Here is a 16,332-nt window from a genome sequence, read left to right on the forward strand (position 1 = left end):
GCTTGGAAGCCAATACTATGTATCATCATAGTATTTTTGTTGCCTTTCTCCTATTTCCGGGTGGTCTGCCGGAGTCCCTCTCAACGAGTACAAGAGCAACAACAATGTCTGGTAAGCCATTTATTAACGTTGTCTATAATGTAAAGGTATTTTTTTTTTCTTTTGTACAAAAAGAGTCGTGAATCGCTCGAGGATTTGGTGAGTTTCCTCTGCTGATCGACTTGATGAGATCTCCGAATCGATTATTGGTAAGTCACAAACACGCACAAACATTTTTTTAAAAAATAAAAAAGAGGAACGCACACTACGTGTAAGGAGAGAAAATGGGGCCATGGCAATTTTGAAATAAAAAAGAGTTGCTGGGATTTTTCCTTCTCCCGTTAGGTTTGATTGCTGTGTCTTGGTATTATTGTGGTTGTCCATTGGGGACGACCACTAATTGGGTCAGTTGATCGGCCGTGATGTAGAGTCCGTCCCGATCTTTGGGCAGTTTTCGGCCCAGCTGGATGGTGATGGCTCCTCGGCGGACTTCGCGGAATAAGGAGACCACCTCGGCGTGGACCAAACCCTCGACTTTTCGTCCATTTATGGCAATAATCTCATCACCTGGGCAAGACAAAAGAAGAAGAAAATAAAATAAAGGTTAGTATTTCTTGATTACAGCCAGTCATTGAACTGTTTCATCTTGGGGGCCAACATAAAAGTACATGTAAGCTCCTATTTTCTGCGGAGTTGTACATGTAATAAGTGGTGGGTTCACTGGGTTTTCACTAGCCTTATACTACTGGGGTCTAGTAACAATGAATTGTCCACTTGTTCTTTTCTGTTCCCATTCTATTGTACGGCGTCTGAGGAGTCCAATTGGGGCCCAGTTCTATTGTTGAAAAGCGAAATTGTATTAACTTTTTTTCTGACGGCGCCAGAAGAAGAAGAAGAAGTCGAAGTGCACCTGTTGCTACTCAACACAAGTCGGCATCTAAGTAGCCTCGCCTCCCTCTACTCTGATGGTCTAAACCCCATTTGTGGGTAATTTCCATCGCCTTGATTTATCCCCACCTATAACATGAGGCGGCAAACGATTAAACTGCACTATAGAGAGAGAGAGAGGAAAAACTGTGTGATGGCCGCAACGGCAATTTCCCCCTGAGCGGCCCCTGGGTGTGTGTGGATATAGCGGCGGCGTCTATAGAAGATCAATTGCCCCAAACTCTTTTACCAACTCCGACTTCTTTTTGTCTGGTTTTCCAATGAGATATTACAACACTTTTTCGGCCGCGTTTTTTAATCCACGACAGTGTTTGCTTTGCGGCTCTTGGTAAGGCCCAAACTTTTGTTCCTTTTTTTGGTGGTGGGTAAAAAGGAAATGGTTCACGTGATAATTAAACTAGCGGGGGAGAGAAACAAAAAAAAATCTCGTGATGATATTAAAGGGCGGTGAATCACGCGGGTCGCATCCTTGGCCACTTTCAACCCTCCGTGCGTGGCATATTTGTTCGAGCCTCTGAAAAACACGAGCCCAAAAGTTGTTTCTCTCGCCGTGGTTATGTAACAACGTTTATAATCCCCTGCCGTCCATCCGTCGGACGGACCGCGTGAGTTGTCGGTCAGAAAAAAAAAACACAACAAGGAGAGAACTTTCATTTCGTGTGTGTGTGTTTTCGTGGGCCTGTGAACGACCTTATGAACTCTTTTGATGGCTCATCCTCGGCTGCTTTTCGTCTCGTTCCAAAAAAGAGAAATAAAGGAGAAACGTCATAAAGAGTCGGGAGGCGTTTACGATGGAACAGGGTAGGAGAAGGTCTAGCTTTCTCCTCCAGATAGCCTCACATGTCGGTGGAGATACTACTCTGAACGAATAATAAGTTTACATCTTTTTTGTTCTTTTTTCAGGAAGAAGAAAAACTAAAAACTACTTTTCAAGACTCGGACGGGCTTTGAGTTATTCTCATTTTGGTGGCAGCTGTAAGGAGCAGCCAGTCCATGTGTGTTGTTGTGTGTAGGTGGAACATTCTTTTGATAAAAGGGAGGGGTCGCACGGATGGATGGATGGATGGATGGATGGATGGATGGATGGATGGATGGATGGATGGATGGATGGATGGATGGAATTGAAATGAAATGTGATTATAGTCAGACACACAAGGTCGGTCGGGCAACGCGCATACCTTCTCTCAGAGTGGCTTCCTCAGCTGCTTGTCCGCCCGGATAAATCGTTTTCACGAAAATGCCCAGTTTGCCTTTGGGCGAGTCCTCGCCGCCGACGATGCTGAAGCCCAGGCCTTTCCTGCTGCCGGACTTGGTGCCGGCCCCACCTTTCTGAAAGGTGACGGTGAAGATGGAGTAGGTCGACGGGCGGATGTGCTTCGGCAGTGGCACATCCGTAGACGAGTACAGCGGCTCGGCCGGCTGCTGCAACGACGAGCTGCACGAAGACGAAAACGACGTTTCCTTGTTGTCCGAGTCGTCCGGCACGGAAGCCGCCCGGTTGGTGCTGATGCGCCTCGTCTGCAAGCGGAGGGCGCCCATCGTCTCTGTTATGGGCCTATTGGCCACCGCCGCCACCTCCTTCAGTACCTGCACCTTGGCGTCCACCTGGTCTTGTCCAGCTGGCGAGAAAACTGTGTCATCGTCCTCTTCATCCGCATCTTCTTCTTCTTCCTCCTCCTCTTCGTGGTGGCAGCGCTGATCCGTCAGCAAAGGTTGGGACAGGGCATGACTTAGGGAAACCTTTCGATTGGCCGTTTTGGAACCGGCAATGGATCCCACCGCCGGCTTGTTGTTTAATCGCTGATGGCGGAGCAACGTGCTGGCCGACTGGGTCTGGAAGCTGGCCAAATCCTGGGTGCCGTGCAAACTAACGGCCCGCCTGGTGCGTGGCTGCAGGGGAAATTGCTGGAAATGCTGCTCGAGCGACTGGAACACGTCCTGGTTGTTGTGGCCAGCAGCCCGTTGACCGAGATCCACTTCATCCTCCTCAATCGGATGATCGGCCTCCTCTTCCTCTTCGTCGTCGCCCGTGCTGCTGCCCGGAGGTGGCGGAGGACGGAAGTGGATGGGCACCGGCAATCGACTGACGCCTTCACCGCCGCCGTCGTCCTGGCAACGGGAGATGAGGAACGCCGAGTCGGAAGAGCCGAAATGTTTGCTGGAGCTGAGTCGGTTGTTGTTGTTGTGGTTGGTGTTGGTGTTGGTGCTGCTCTTCCGCCTATTCCGCTCACCTGTCGAAGGGTCAACCGGCGCCGACGAGGACGACGACGACAGGCCGAGTTTTTTGGCCAGGGTTGTCGTCACGTGACTGGCGTGCGCCAACCAGAGACCCGATCGAATCGCCTTTTTGGTTGTTGGAATCGGTTGTTGTTGTTGATTTGGGGGGCGAGGCGGCAATGGTGGGACCCTGGGACTGAGCTGCGGTGACGGCGGCGTCGTGCGGCTTTGTTGTTCGTGTTTAGAGCCACTGCGTCGACGGCGTCGTTTCTCCCACGGTGCGGCGTGAATGAGGACAGAACGAATTTGGCGACGCCATCCGCCGCCAGGAGCCGAGTCGCTCTTGGCCGGACCAGCTGGCGACGCCGATTTGGAGTTGGTGGCCAGCAGAGAAGATTTGAGACACTCGACGCTTTTGGCGGCCGGTGCGGACGTGGTCAATTTGCCGCGCAAACTGCCCACCCGGGTGAAAGTGAGTCGATTGGACGTGAATCCACCGCAGTCGTCGTCGTCGTCGTCGCCCTCGTCGTCACTGGACACGCCGACGCCCACGTCGCGGGAACTGCAATGCGACGAATTCAATTTCATGTTGAATTTACCGGCGCTGCCGCCGGAGTAGACGGTGAAGCGACTCTTGTCGTGGACGCTAATGGAGCGCCGGATGCGGCCCAAACCGCGTGACTCACGACTCTCGTGCCCATCCGCCCGGCCCGCCCGCCCGCCTCTCTTCGTGGTCGATCCGCCCGATTTCGACGACGACGAGCCGCTGCTGAAGGAGAGCGAGCGACGCTTGCTGCTGCTGCTGCTGCTGCCGCCCGTCGTCAGCTGATGGGCGTTGTGACGCAATCCCTGCAGTTTGTGCCTCAGGACGCTAAACGACCAGACGGTGCGGTGGTGGTGGTGGTCCGGCGACGGGGAATCACGGTGATGGTGGCGGACCATGGCGTCGTCGTCTGTGCAGCATCCGACGTCGTCATCGTCGACTTCACTGGACTCGGCTGAATGCGAGTCGTCGTTGTCGTCACAGGCCAGCGAAGAGTTGAAGCACGGCTGCTTGAGCATGCTGGCCCAGCGCTCGGAAGAGACTGGCACCGATTCGGCTACGATCGGCGACATGGCCGTCCTGTTTTTATCGATTCAACACGAAACAAAAGAAAAGCAAAAGTCAGTCGACAGCTTTTTTCCAGGGAAAAGAAGAAATGGAAAAGTTTCAAGTATCGTGAAATGGGAGGAATTGTAACACGACATTGCGCTCACGTTGCTCAACGCGGGAATGAAAAACGATACCCCCTTCTAGCTGGAAAAGAATAAAAGAGTCGAGATTGGAAGGGAGAACAAATAACGAGCGGAGCAGAGGACATACCCGGACACACAGAATGAGACACGAAATGTGGCGTTTCTTTCTCTTTGGATCTTAGTGACGACGAGGCCACCCAACTGGTTACTCTTATTATTATTATTATTTAAGAAGGAGGAGATGCCACTCTAGTCAGTTGTCTAGTCAGCTCAGACAATGCGGATGGACGTGATCAAAGTGCGAGTGAGCTTCTGTCTCACGAAGATGGGCTAGCTGCAGCAGCCTCCACTGTTCATCGACAATGTCGCGTCACTCACTTGCACACGAATGCACTGCCCGGCTGTTGTTCAAAAAAAGCTTCCCTCTCTCTCTGTCTCTCTGACTCCTATAGCTCTGTTTTCACGTTTTCTTTCTAGCGCCCTTGTTAGATTTTCGACATGAGTGAACAAGCGCCTTAAGGAGCGAAAGGGGAGGTCGTCCACGATTTTTTCTTTTTACGATAGGAGCAAGAGACGACGACGACGACACAATCGAGACGACCAGCATATCAGACTTTTAGCACGTTTCGTCCATCACCTGATTGTGGCTGCTGCTGTCGCGGCCGCCCCTTTACGGATCCTTGTCCCAATGTTTTATGGCCGTCGCTGCTGCTCACTTGTCCTGGAAACCCAACCGGAGGTAAGAAATGTGTCGTCGATGCACTTCATCAAACTAAAATATAGAGGATAGATCTCTTTTCTTCTTATGGTAGGAGCAGGAGCACCTCACAGATGACTGAAACTAGGAGCCCACGACCACAACACGTCCAAAGGTCATGCCTCGCTCGAATCGAACTGAATACTGAACCTCCTGGCTTGTAGACTTGTGGGTTTTTCGTGTCTAAAGCAAAGCCGGCCAGCTTTTCTTCTTCTATTCCTTTGAACTCTCTCACATATACACTGGGGGCCGGGGCTTTTTGCTCTTTCTCTCTCTCTCCACACGATAAGAAACCTCCCCCTTTTTTTCCATCCTCCTCCTCTTTCTATCTTCTCTCTTGTTGTGCATTTCTCCTGGGCTGCTGCTGCTGTTGATGCCCTTCTTCTTCTTCTTGTGCTGTTGGGTCTCGCTCATGCCAGTCTATAACAACTAACTAACTAACAAGCAACGCAAGCCCACCACAACCCCGGAGCGTTAAAGGACTCCCTGGCTCATTTCTTTTTCTTTTTTTCTATAGACGGCCCCGCAGTCTATAAGGCACGTTTGTGTTTATGTCTCTCGCTCTTTTTCTCTTTCCTATTTATTCGTAACCTGTGACTGCTGGGCTGCTGCTGGCCCCGCGTAACTTTTTTTTTCTTTTTTCTTTAGGGTCCCTCCTTTATTCGATCCCTTCTTCTTTTTCTTTTTCTGCCTTTTTTGCCTGGGCTGACTTGACCCCTCCCTGAACTAAACTTCCCTTACATTTTCAGGCCCCAGATTTTCTTCTTTTTTCTCGTTGCGGTTGTCAAGGAAATTGGGAGAGACCAGCACAGACTGCCATCATCAGGGTCCATGTGTGTGTGTGTTAGTTACCCCGCACTTATACTCTTATATGATGTGTTCAACCCCACAGTCCATCTCTTTGGTTTTCTTCCATGTTTTTTTTCTGGGGGGGAGAGACTTGGCTTATTATAATGTTTTCCTGCCCTAAAGGTTCGCTCGTCTCCCCACTGGAAATAATAATAATAATAATAACAACAACCACGAAGAGAGAGAGAGAAAAAGAAAACACAGTACACGGTTTTATGTATATCTCTCTATAGCTCGACTACACGTCGTCCATGGACGAATAAATGTAGAAAAGATAACCCCCCATCGCTACACCCATCATGTGTGTACGTCTCGAGAAAAAGAAGAAGAAGAAGAAAAAAGTCTCCTTCTTCTTCTGGTACCAATTTCTTTTCACTAGTTTTTCCCTCCGTCCTCCCTTTTGTGTGTCTGTCGTGTTGTTCTCTTGTGTTTCCCTTGTATACACACAGACACACACACACGGGTCAGACCCCCAAAAGAAATACGTCGGAGGGGTAAACAAGTGCAGCCAGCAGCAGCAGCTCACCTCCATTGGTTTTTTCTTTGTAAATCTCTGTGTAGTGTATAGATGCCATGTAGCAGCATATAATAATCCTTTATTTTTATTTCTTCCTTTTCATCCTCCCCCCTTTAGATATCTTTTTCCGGGGTAGTAGATCCATCCATCTCTGCGCCGTGTGTCCAACATTGGCCACAATTGGGTAGGACGGACGGACACACTTCAACTTTTCCTTGGCAGAAGAGTGTTGGGGGGAAACGATCGAGCCATCCGGTGCAACAAGATGAAAGAAAAAAGCAGCAACTGGGCAATTGATGATGCTGATAGGCCCCTTTTCGATACGCACTACCCCTCGCCATGAATCCCAGCACTTCACAGGTGTGCGCACCATCTCATATAAATATAACCCTCCACATATGCTCAGCAGTTTACAATGCGTTTCTCCCCTTTGCGGCTCTTTTTTCTTTCCTATTTATTAAACTCTTCAAAAAATCATGAGAAAAGGCCACCAAAAAACATGTGTCATAGATCCCCCTTTTTCTTTACCCCGTTTTTTGATCAAAAGGAATTGTAGCAACAACAGAGGGGAAAAAATACGAAGGGGAACGCGAGTAAATCATTCACTTTCTGAGAAGCGACGATTGGCGTGGACTTTTGAGAACTTTGAAGGCGAATGTTTTCGGTGGAGGACGAGGCCGGCACGACAGTGAAAGGGACACACACAACAAAAAAAATAGAAACAACCGGACATTCCATCCTTCAAAAAAAACCTCGACCAAGAAAAAAAAGTTAAAACTATTCCTTATTTTCTTTCCCCCCCCCCCATATTATAAAGGGCGCCCTATTAGCTTTTTGCCGCTCGATGCGGTGGTCTGTCGCCCGCAGTCCAGCCAGGGCCCAGCGCCGCAATATAACCCGGCCGCCATCTCACCATGTAGTACCTACGTGGCATCCAGCACAGCACCGAACAAGTATTTAGTCTCAGCATGAAGAAATCTCCGAGACTCTAAATAGTTTTGGGTTCTCTTTTTGACTGGCTGACTGCCTTCGATAATAAGACGACGATGGAAAGCGAAGCAAATCAGACGAGATAGAGACAGCAGCAGGAAAATCAAAATTTTCTCAAAACTTAGTCCATACTTAAAAAATAAATTTCCGGTTATAATCTCAATTTGAAGGTATACAAAAGAAGAAAACGTCGGATAACGATCGCACACAAAATTCTCTAAAGATGTGTGACTGCTGAGCTCCGAGAATGATGTGAGCTCTCCTTTCCTCTACTATATGGTTGTTAATTTAGGATGAATAGAGGGGGGGCCCCCCAATAAGTGAAAAAAAGGTCCCTTGACTACCCGGCGCATATGTGTGCCTGTGCCCCTTGATGATATTCTTAACTCTCGTAGTATACTTATTGCTTTATTTTCTTGGTATGATGATTTTAATTAGTGATGGATGCGCACAGCCAAACAGATTGGTCGGCGCTGATTGTTTTTTCTTCTTCTTCTTCATTATATTCCCTTCTGGTCTTGTAAGTTTCTTTTGACATTCGCCGCGCGTCTCTACCTCCTAGTCTCTTAATAAAAAGAAGAAGAAGAGTCTGCTCCAAGGAGGGAATAACCTTCCAAAAATAAGAAATAGGAGCTGCTGCTGCTGCTGCTGGCTCAGCCCTATGGGCGGCTGTGCTGAGCAGCAGCACCAGTTCACTTTCTTGTAATCCAAGGCGACGCCGCGCAACAAGAACTGGCCATCATCATTTGACTGCGTATTTGTTATTAGCCTCGTATGATTCTCGTCTACTGCCGCGCATGAGAAGCTCTTTTTTCCCCATCCGCACCGACCGTCAGGAGAGCGGAGGAGTTACACCCGGTAGATCTGCTGTGCGTACAGTTACACGTTAGACTTTGTTTAGTTTGAAAAGCCTTTGATGGAGAATGATGGAGAACGACAATCTATTATAATGCCCGCTAGCCAGGTACTTGTATACATGTGAACACGTAATATCACTGCCGGCCATGTTGAAACTCTGTATATCTCCCAGTTCTCTCTCTCTATCTCGAGGGGGAACAACAACAATAACAATCGAAATGAAGAAGAAGAAGAAGAGGAATAAACTAAACTAAAAAAAAGATTTCCTTTTGCTTTTCCACAGATCACAAAAACGGCGGAAAGGTCAGATGAGGGTTAATGGCGAACAATAAAAACCCGGCCCCCATCAATGGCGGTGTTATAATACAATAAAAAAAAAGAAAAAGGCTGCCTGTCTAGATGGAATTAAACTGCAGATAGATATAGACGTGGCGAGAAGCCCATAGGACTAAATGTTGGACACTGATTTGTTCAGCACAGGAAGAGAAGGAGCACAATCCCAAAAATGGCAGAGGATAATAGAAAAGAAGTAAAAGATCTCTCACATTTCCAATATTTATACGGGGGGGCTATTGTCTATTTTTCTTTGAGCTTTTCGGGGCCTTTTTTTTGTTCCGCTTGTTTGTACGTTTGGTGGCTGCGCGATATCACGTCGTATTATATCGGCCCATCCCCTGGTCGTGGAAGATAAAGAAAACATCCAGAGCCCAGTGTGGCCAGCAGTGGCTTTATTATTTCTAAAGTGCTGAGAGCCCACATTTCCGCTCGTTATTGTCGCTCTGTCATGTGCAGACTCTTTATTCCCTTTTTTCTTTTGGCTGGCTGCGATACGGATCAGCAGTTGTCTCTCATCTTTACTCTTCCGTATCTTTTTACTTTTTTAAATTTCAGGCCCACATTTAGAGGGGGGAAGAAAAAAGGCCGACTAGAGATTGCTGCTGGACCCGGCCAGCAGCAGATCGATTGATACGGGGCCGAAACGGTTCTTTTGTCATCCCATTTCCCACCGTTCAGCCAATGCACCGTGTCAGCGGCTTACTTACAATTTCCAACTTCAAAAAATTTATTTTTATTTTAAAGCGGCGACCCAATTTAGGGCCGCAATGACTTTGAGAATTGCCCAAGATTAGCGACGCTCAGATGATGGTGATTAGTTGGCACTTGCATCTGACGGCAATGACGATTTCATTTGGGGGCGCATATATAGCTGCGTTATTCGGTCGTGACCTCGTCGGCGGGTTGCCTTCGTGCAACTGCTCCTGGGCTGCGCAACAACAACCAGCCACTGACTATAGCTAACGTGTAATTTCGTCGCTTGGCGGGGTCCCCTCTGCGATCAAATATTACCTTCCTTCTACCAACGTGTCCTACACATACACATCAGTGTCCTAATTAGTTCAACATCGCTGGAACTTCCTGCAGCTGCTGCTGCGTTACCTCCCCATCACCCCCTCGATAATTTCCAGTCGTTAGTATTTAGAACTTTTTGGCATTCCTCCATGGAAAGGAGAAGAAGAAATTGTCAAGAAAAGCGACACCACAGGCCGCCCTTCCTACCCACACTGCACAGTTCACTTGCAAAGATAATAATAACGATAAGATAATGATTGAAAACAGAACCCCTATAGCTCCTTTTTCCACTTGTGAAAAAATTCCTTTTTATTTTTTGTTGTCTCCCCTCCATTTTAAGTGGACAACTTTGCTCTCAATTGACAAAAAAAGACTGGGCACCTCTTGAGGGACTCGCTGTTTTTTTCTGTATGGCGAGAAATGTTTCTTTTGGCTGGACAATGTGGACATGTCGCTCTTGTGTTTCCATCACACCCTCGAAAATTGCTGGCAGCGATTCAGCACACGGATAGTGGTAAAGGCCAGCACCACTTTTCTCGTCTCTACCCGATTCCATAGTCTAAATATGTGTAGCATAGCATAGCATGTGTGTTTGATCCAATCCGATCCAAAAAGGGGAGAAGCCAGCGCCCCTTTCTCTTGTCAATTTTTTGTTTTGTTGTTGTTCGCCCACCTTTATGGACTTGTATACTTTTGGTCCTCTGCAACAACAACACACCCACAAAAATGTAGAAAGCTGTGGTGGTGGCCGCTGCTGTCTTTTTTTGGCTGGGCAGCAAGAAAAAAACAAAATCAACCGACAACAAAGGCGAATCGAAATCATCAGAATGGGGGAAAAAAAATGAGAAAAGAAAAATCTGGGGCTCGGACCTTGGGCCTGTGAGAAAGAGCGATTAAAGATCACGAGAGAGTGAGAGAGGGCAAGAAGAAGGAGGAGTCGTTTTGGGCCATTATTTCTATCCTATATGCACCATTACGTCAACATCTAACGATGGGGAGTGATCGAAACGAAAAACGTGGAGCCAATTTCCACCACAGATGAGATTGAGACGGAGAGAGAGAGAGAGTTGTTTTTTTTTCTTCTTCTTCTTTAGCGTTCAGCTGGACAATGATCGACTTTCACGTCTGTGCCCAGCTGGCCGAAGAAAGAAAAAAAAGCGCCGGGTCAGCAGCAGCAGCCCACATATATGCATATATGCAAGAAAACTGTAATAATAACAACAACAAAAGAGCTCCTTATAAGTCTAACGGTGGTAGTCCAAGTGTAGGACAAATAGATCGGCGCTCTCATAATCTCCTCAACCCGATAATAATAGTTCAGCTCATGTGCATTTGCATGGAAATATGGCAATGTCTGTCGAAACCGCCCGATGATGATCGTCATCAGACTTGAATATATTGTCTGCTGCACAACAGTCGTGTCCAACTTATATTTAAAAAATGGTGTGATACTCTATAATTTACACGTGTGTCGAGTTGTTTTTTTCTTTTCTTTCTTCTTTTCTCGGTGTGTGTGAGAGAAAGGCTGTCACGCAGCCGAGAATTCGTTCAACTCGATAGTCAGTCGAGCATCGCAGCCCAGCACCTTCAGCCCATCAGCAGGTATACTCTATGTATTCTTTTTTTTTTCGAGAAGAGAGACGATTATTTTAGCTACTACTGCGGTCACACAAACAACTGAAAAATCTCCCGACAAGTGTAATTCGTTCGTGTGGGGGGAGGATCCACGTTGTTGTTGTATGCTGCCCTTTTTTTCGGGAGAAGAGGGAAGGGAAACACACTAGGCGGATCGAGTAGTATTCCACCACGTTTGGATTAGTTGACTTCCCACGTTTTGTCTTCCCAGGGCAAGGAAAAAAACGAACTGACCAGTCCAGGGGGGAAAACAAAAAAGTAGCAACACCGGAAGTTTGAAATAATTTTGAATCAAAAAGAAAAAAAGACTTACGGTAGAACTATAGGCAGAAAGGAGAGACGTGAAATCGAGTTGTCTGTTGATGGATGATAACGTCTTGATGATGATCAAACATGCACGCACGCACTAGTGACTTATCTGTCCGTCTCTCTTCTTCTTCTCCCTTTTGTTCTCCTTTCTGGGAAAAAAGTTTGTCGGAGTTGGGGCACGTCAAACAAATCAAAAAGTCGGCCCGTCGTTACTTGTCGTCGTCAGTTGGAGCATTGGCTGCGTCGTCCCGCTCTGTTGAACACGACCGAGTGAACTGGCGTGAACGCTGTGCTCCCGCAACTATAGTCAGCACGAAAAATCTCTGCACACAGCAGTCTCGGCTCTCTTGTGTATGACACGAGAAAGCGCCTCCCCCCACCACACCAACTGGATCTAAAAGATCTGGAACGGTACGGCAGCAGCAGCAGCCGGGCGGGAGGGAGTAGTAGGGCCAGATGATGTCATCATCCAGTTCCGCTTTCATTTGCTGCCCAACAACAGACGACGGGAGAATAAAATGGTGTAAGTGACTGGCTGGAGAGATTGACGCCGATGTAGCGGATGAGCGTATCAACGCGGTTATTCGGGGTCGACGGTTTTTGTGTGACGTCACGATAATCATAATCTATTGCGGCGAATCACCCGCATCCCGTAGTGCGTCATCTGTGCAGGAAGCTGCCGTCAATTTTCATTCACCGCCCGCCACTTGCTCCTCTTTCCTAATTAAGGACTTTTTTTCTTTCTTGTCTCTCGGCGGCTGTTACATAAAATGTCGAGCTCTACTGTATACCTCATCTGCCTTAATAAGGAAGTCGAACATATTTTCCCCCCTCCGAGAGACGCCAATTATTTCATTCCCGCGCCCATCTCTACATAGCAGCAGCCTCGGCAGAGTAGTAGTAGAAAAAAGCCACTCTCACATTTGTCTGGTTCGCATTTGTTAAACACAAAAAGTTAACAAAGTTTGTCGTGGGATCATGGGCGAGAGTTTTCGCACGGGAACGACGACACAGCGGCGCGGATGGTAATCAATGGCCGATAATGTCTTTTATAATTTCCCTTTTTTTTAACCAGACAAATAACCGACTGGGCCCGCCTTTTATTTACAGCAACAACTTGTATAGATATTAGAGACTTTCTCTCTCTTTTCTCACTCTCTTTCGCACTTTTTACGTTTTACCAGTACAACACCTCCTCGGTTTTTGTGTGTGAGCCATAACAATTGAAAAGGGTGGAGGAAAAAAAAAAGACTTATGAGCATTTCTCTCAAAAGGAGATTATTATTTGACGTCGCTATTCAGCTCCCTGTTGTTTATTTAAAAGAAAAACCCCCCAAAAAAAGAAACAACTGGGGATCACGATCTCACCAACCAAAAGGCCTGCGGTACATTATACATTTAATGCCGTGCAGCAGCGAGATTTTTTGTTTTTATTTGAAATTTCATCGTGTGGGCCCCTTTTTCCAAGCGACGACTGCTGCGCACATGTGTGAGAATCCAAGAGGAAAAAAAGGGACAAAGTTTCTTTGATAGGAGAACAAAAAAAAAGTGAGAGCATACAGACACAATATAAAGTCTGGAAATTTATGGCGCTTGACATCAACCAAAGAACTGAGACACACACAATCATCACAGCACAACCGGCCAGCAGGCCCCCAACAGGAGCGCTTTTTTTTGTTATAAAGAAGAAGCGCTATATTATTCCCAGTAGCCATCCACTAGAAGCTTTTAAAAAGAGAGAGATGTATCTGGAACTATACAGACAGACAAGTTCTTATCTCTCTTTCTCTCTTGTGCGTCTGTCTCTCTCTTATACATTCATATCGTTCCTCTCCGGGTATAAAATGATTTCGAGACTCTTCTCAGTCGTGTACTAAAACTCAAAGAGGAATTCAAACGTTGAAATGGACTCTGCTGAGGAGTGGAGAACTGACTGAAGTACATTTTTTCAAGTGTATCATGTATCCCCGGCTCATTTATTTGTTTTAGTCGTTCGAGTGGATGCGATTCGCCTTTGGTCACGTAGGACCGGTTTATTTCTTATCTATTATATTCTCCGCGTTTTGGCGTATCGCATGAATTGGCGTCGGTTAAATCATCGTCCAGATAAAAATATGTCCAGGATCAACAAAACCAGTTTGACCCCGAAAAGGCGCCGATGAATTCGCCTTTTTTAAATTATTATTAAAATGCCTTGGTATAACTCTCGCATTGCTCCTATATGGTTAATCTGCGTTAGCCATCGCTTTTCCTTTATTTTAAAAATAAAAATTCTAAAAGGATCGCAGCTCTTTGGATGGATTGAAAATTCCTTTTTCTTTCTTTCGGGTTTTGACGGTTTGTTTGAAAATTGCTCGGCGGGAACCCTTTCATTTTTTGTTTGTTTGTCCAAAGTCTTGTGTGTGAACATAATTCCCCCCTCCATATCTCTATACAGTAGACGATGATGATGATGAGAGAGTTGTTGCTCCTGTCGTATAACCGAAACCTGCCACATATATATTTCCCGAGACCGGGGGTATATTTGGAGAACGGACCCTTTTTTCTCTCTCTCGTTCTTTTTTAGAGTTTTAAATGATAACATTTTCCTCTGTTTACTCCCGTCCCTTATTGTTTGTGTTATATATCCTTTGCCTTTTGCTGGTGAATGAAATCCGAACCATTGACTCAATAGAATACAACAGGGGCCCTTGTTCTCCTTATCTTTTTTTTTTGGTTTTGTTTCTTTTGGGTTTTCTAAGGGGAAGCAAAAGACGACGGGGGTTTTTCCCCCCATGTCTCACCGTCCGATCTAGTAATACTGCGCGTTTTCAACATCTCGACACAGCGCACGCCCGTCAAAATAAATTCACGTCGACAGAAAATCCCCCTAAAAAAAACCACGCGACTTCTTATCGTCACTTTAGTATTACACCCAGCGGTCAATATTATTATATTCATTCATCTTCTTGTTTTCCACTTTTGCTGTTATTATATACATCACGACGATATATAGATGAGTAGTAAATCATTATAAGGTTTTATGACTTGAGTTGTGTACATTAGAGTGTCGTCGCCGGTGCTGCGCACTCATTTGCTTCTTCTTCTTCTTCTTTTGTTTCCCATCACTGACATCTGCGTTCGGTTTATTTAGAGTGTCGTCTCTGATTTCGTGGGAAAAACTCTCGGGTGTACCTCTCCGGTTCCTTCCCGTTTTGTCATCTTCTCTTTCGTTTTATTTTTTTATTTTTAATATGTCGAACACGAATAAGGAGAGAATGAAGCAACGAAAAAGACAAAAAGAAAAAAGAAAAACAAAACGACTTTGGCCTGACCACTAAACGTCCTTGTTCGCGTGCTGTGTCCGATTGTCTTTTTTCTTCTTCTTCTTTTACGTTCAAACCCCCTGCCAGATAAGAGCCATCGAAAGAAAAAGAATCATTCGATTCCCAATAATAATAATAATAATCTGTTTCATCAGTTTGTTATTTTGAGAGGGGGGACCAGCACGGGTCTAGAGTTTCTTTAGCTGCTGAATAAGATAACGGCTGATGGACGTGTTATGCGCTCGCTGGTTATGTTTTCGTTGACCATTAAACTCTCGTCCCGGGGTTTTCTATTCCTATATTCTATCTAAAGACGAAGTTATATGGCTCTGGTTGCGTTGCAGATCCCCCCCCAAGACCCTGAATTGGGCGATACGGACAACAACACTATATATACTTATTTACAGTGGCGATTAATATCCTATACTTTATTTAAGGGGAAGAATTGCTGGACAACCAAAGTTACCGGTCCAAACGGATTTTATCGGCCGGAGAAAAGATTTGTAGACACAAGTTTCATCTTAAGGTATACTTAATATTAAATGGAATTAACTTTGATGTAATAAAAATAAACGACGTCACTAATAACTGGCAAATTGCAATTCCAGAGAGAAAAAAAATGGCTTTCCGCATCCGCCTTCCGTAGTTGGACCTACTGGGACTTATTCGGAAGTCGTAAAAATATCCAACTATAGGCGCAGATGGCGTCAGCCGGGGACACGGAGATTTTCTTTTGTGTCCATCTCTGAGCTGATCGTAAAAAAATAAATGTGCAACGCGACAAAAGATATCGAGGGAAAGTGTGTGCTGGGCAGGCCGGCCGGCCGCGCACTTCCGCACTGTTGCATCGCTCATAGCCGCCCGTCGAATCTACAACAAAAGACGGAAAAAGTACATCACACGCTGTTGTTGTGTTAGCCATCAGAGGGGCTTGGCAGCCATTCAAAAACCGTAGGATGACCAGGCGAAAAAAGAACACTCTCTCGGTACACATCTCACCTGCGGTGCTGTTGAGCTCCATTCAGCCCACCATTACCAACTATTTATGCAGTGACTGTGTGCTGGCCAAAAAGAAAAACATTCCTTGGGAAAATGCTAAAAAGGAGGAAGAACTTGTGAATATGTGTAACAAGCCGACAGCCGCTGTGAGTGAATGTCTTGTCCGTCCGCTTCTAATTCGAGTCGACTAGACGCCAGGATGGAACAAAACAACACGAGAATGCCAAAGAAGAAATGGCGTGGTGATGTTGTTGGTGTTCAAGTGTTTTGATTCATCATCCATTCTTGGCAGCTCGTCGCCTTGGTCATCCCCTCCGCCATGT

The 16,332-nt window shown here is 46.3% G+C and overlaps 1 protein-coding gene and 1 long non-coding RNA gene across 5 annotated transcripts; one reads left to right on the forward strand and one right to left on the reverse strand.

The window, feature by feature from the left end:
* Nucleotides 1–105: 105 nt before the first annotated feature.
* On the reverse strand, nt 106–12,083 carry LOC124312075. 4 transcript variants are annotated; one of them, XM_046776534.1, is made up of 4 exons: nt 11,712–12,083; nt 9,953–9,958; nt 2,166–4,327; nt 106–606 (listed from the first exon to the last, which is right to left on the reverse strand). In XM_046776534.1, exons 3-4 carry the CDS (start codon nt 4,318–4,320, stop codon nt 407–409), a joined length of 2,355 nt encoding a protein of 784 aa, XP_046632490.1. In that variant the 5' UTR covers nt 4,321–4,327; nt 9,953–9,958; nt 11,712–12,083; the 3' UTR covers nt 106–406. The 4 variants fall into 4 exon arrangements, with proteins under 4 accessions (XP_046632490.1, XP_046632488.1, XP_046632489.1 ...); XM_046776532.1 differs by lacking the exon at nt 9,953–9,958 and having other exon boundaries at nt 11,710–12,082; XM_046776533.1 differs by lacking the exons at nt 9,953–9,958; nt 11,712–12,083 and adding an exon at nt 5,078–6,734.
* Nucleotides 5,100–7,025, forward strand: LOC124312252. Its single transcript, XR_006910451.1, has 3 exons — nt 5,100–5,179; nt 5,253–5,312; nt 6,681–7,025. It is a non-coding gene; the product is annotated as an uncharacterized LOC124312252 (long non-coding RNA).
* Nucleotides 12,084–16,332: the final 4,249 nt, after the last annotated feature.

Source organism: Daphnia pulicaria, chromosome 8 (genome assembly GCF_021234035.1).
Source record: "Daphnia pulicaria isolate SC F1-1A chromosome 8, SC_F0-13Bv2, whole genome shotgun sequence".
Taxonomy (NCBI): Eukaryota; Metazoa; Arthropoda; class Branchiopoda; order Diplostraca; family Daphniidae; genus Daphnia; species Daphnia pulicaria.

Excerpts from the sequence above, each read along its gene's own strand:
- LOC124312075 (XM_046776534.1), bottom strand. The coding sequence starts at position 4,320 with ATGTCGCCGATCGTAGCCGAATCGGTGCCAGTCTCTTCCGAGCGCTGG. Across the intron at positions 607-2,165 it reads GGAAGCCACTCTGAGAGAAG|GTGATGAGATTATTGCCATA; the intron begins GTATGCGCGTTG and ends TGTCTTGCCCAG.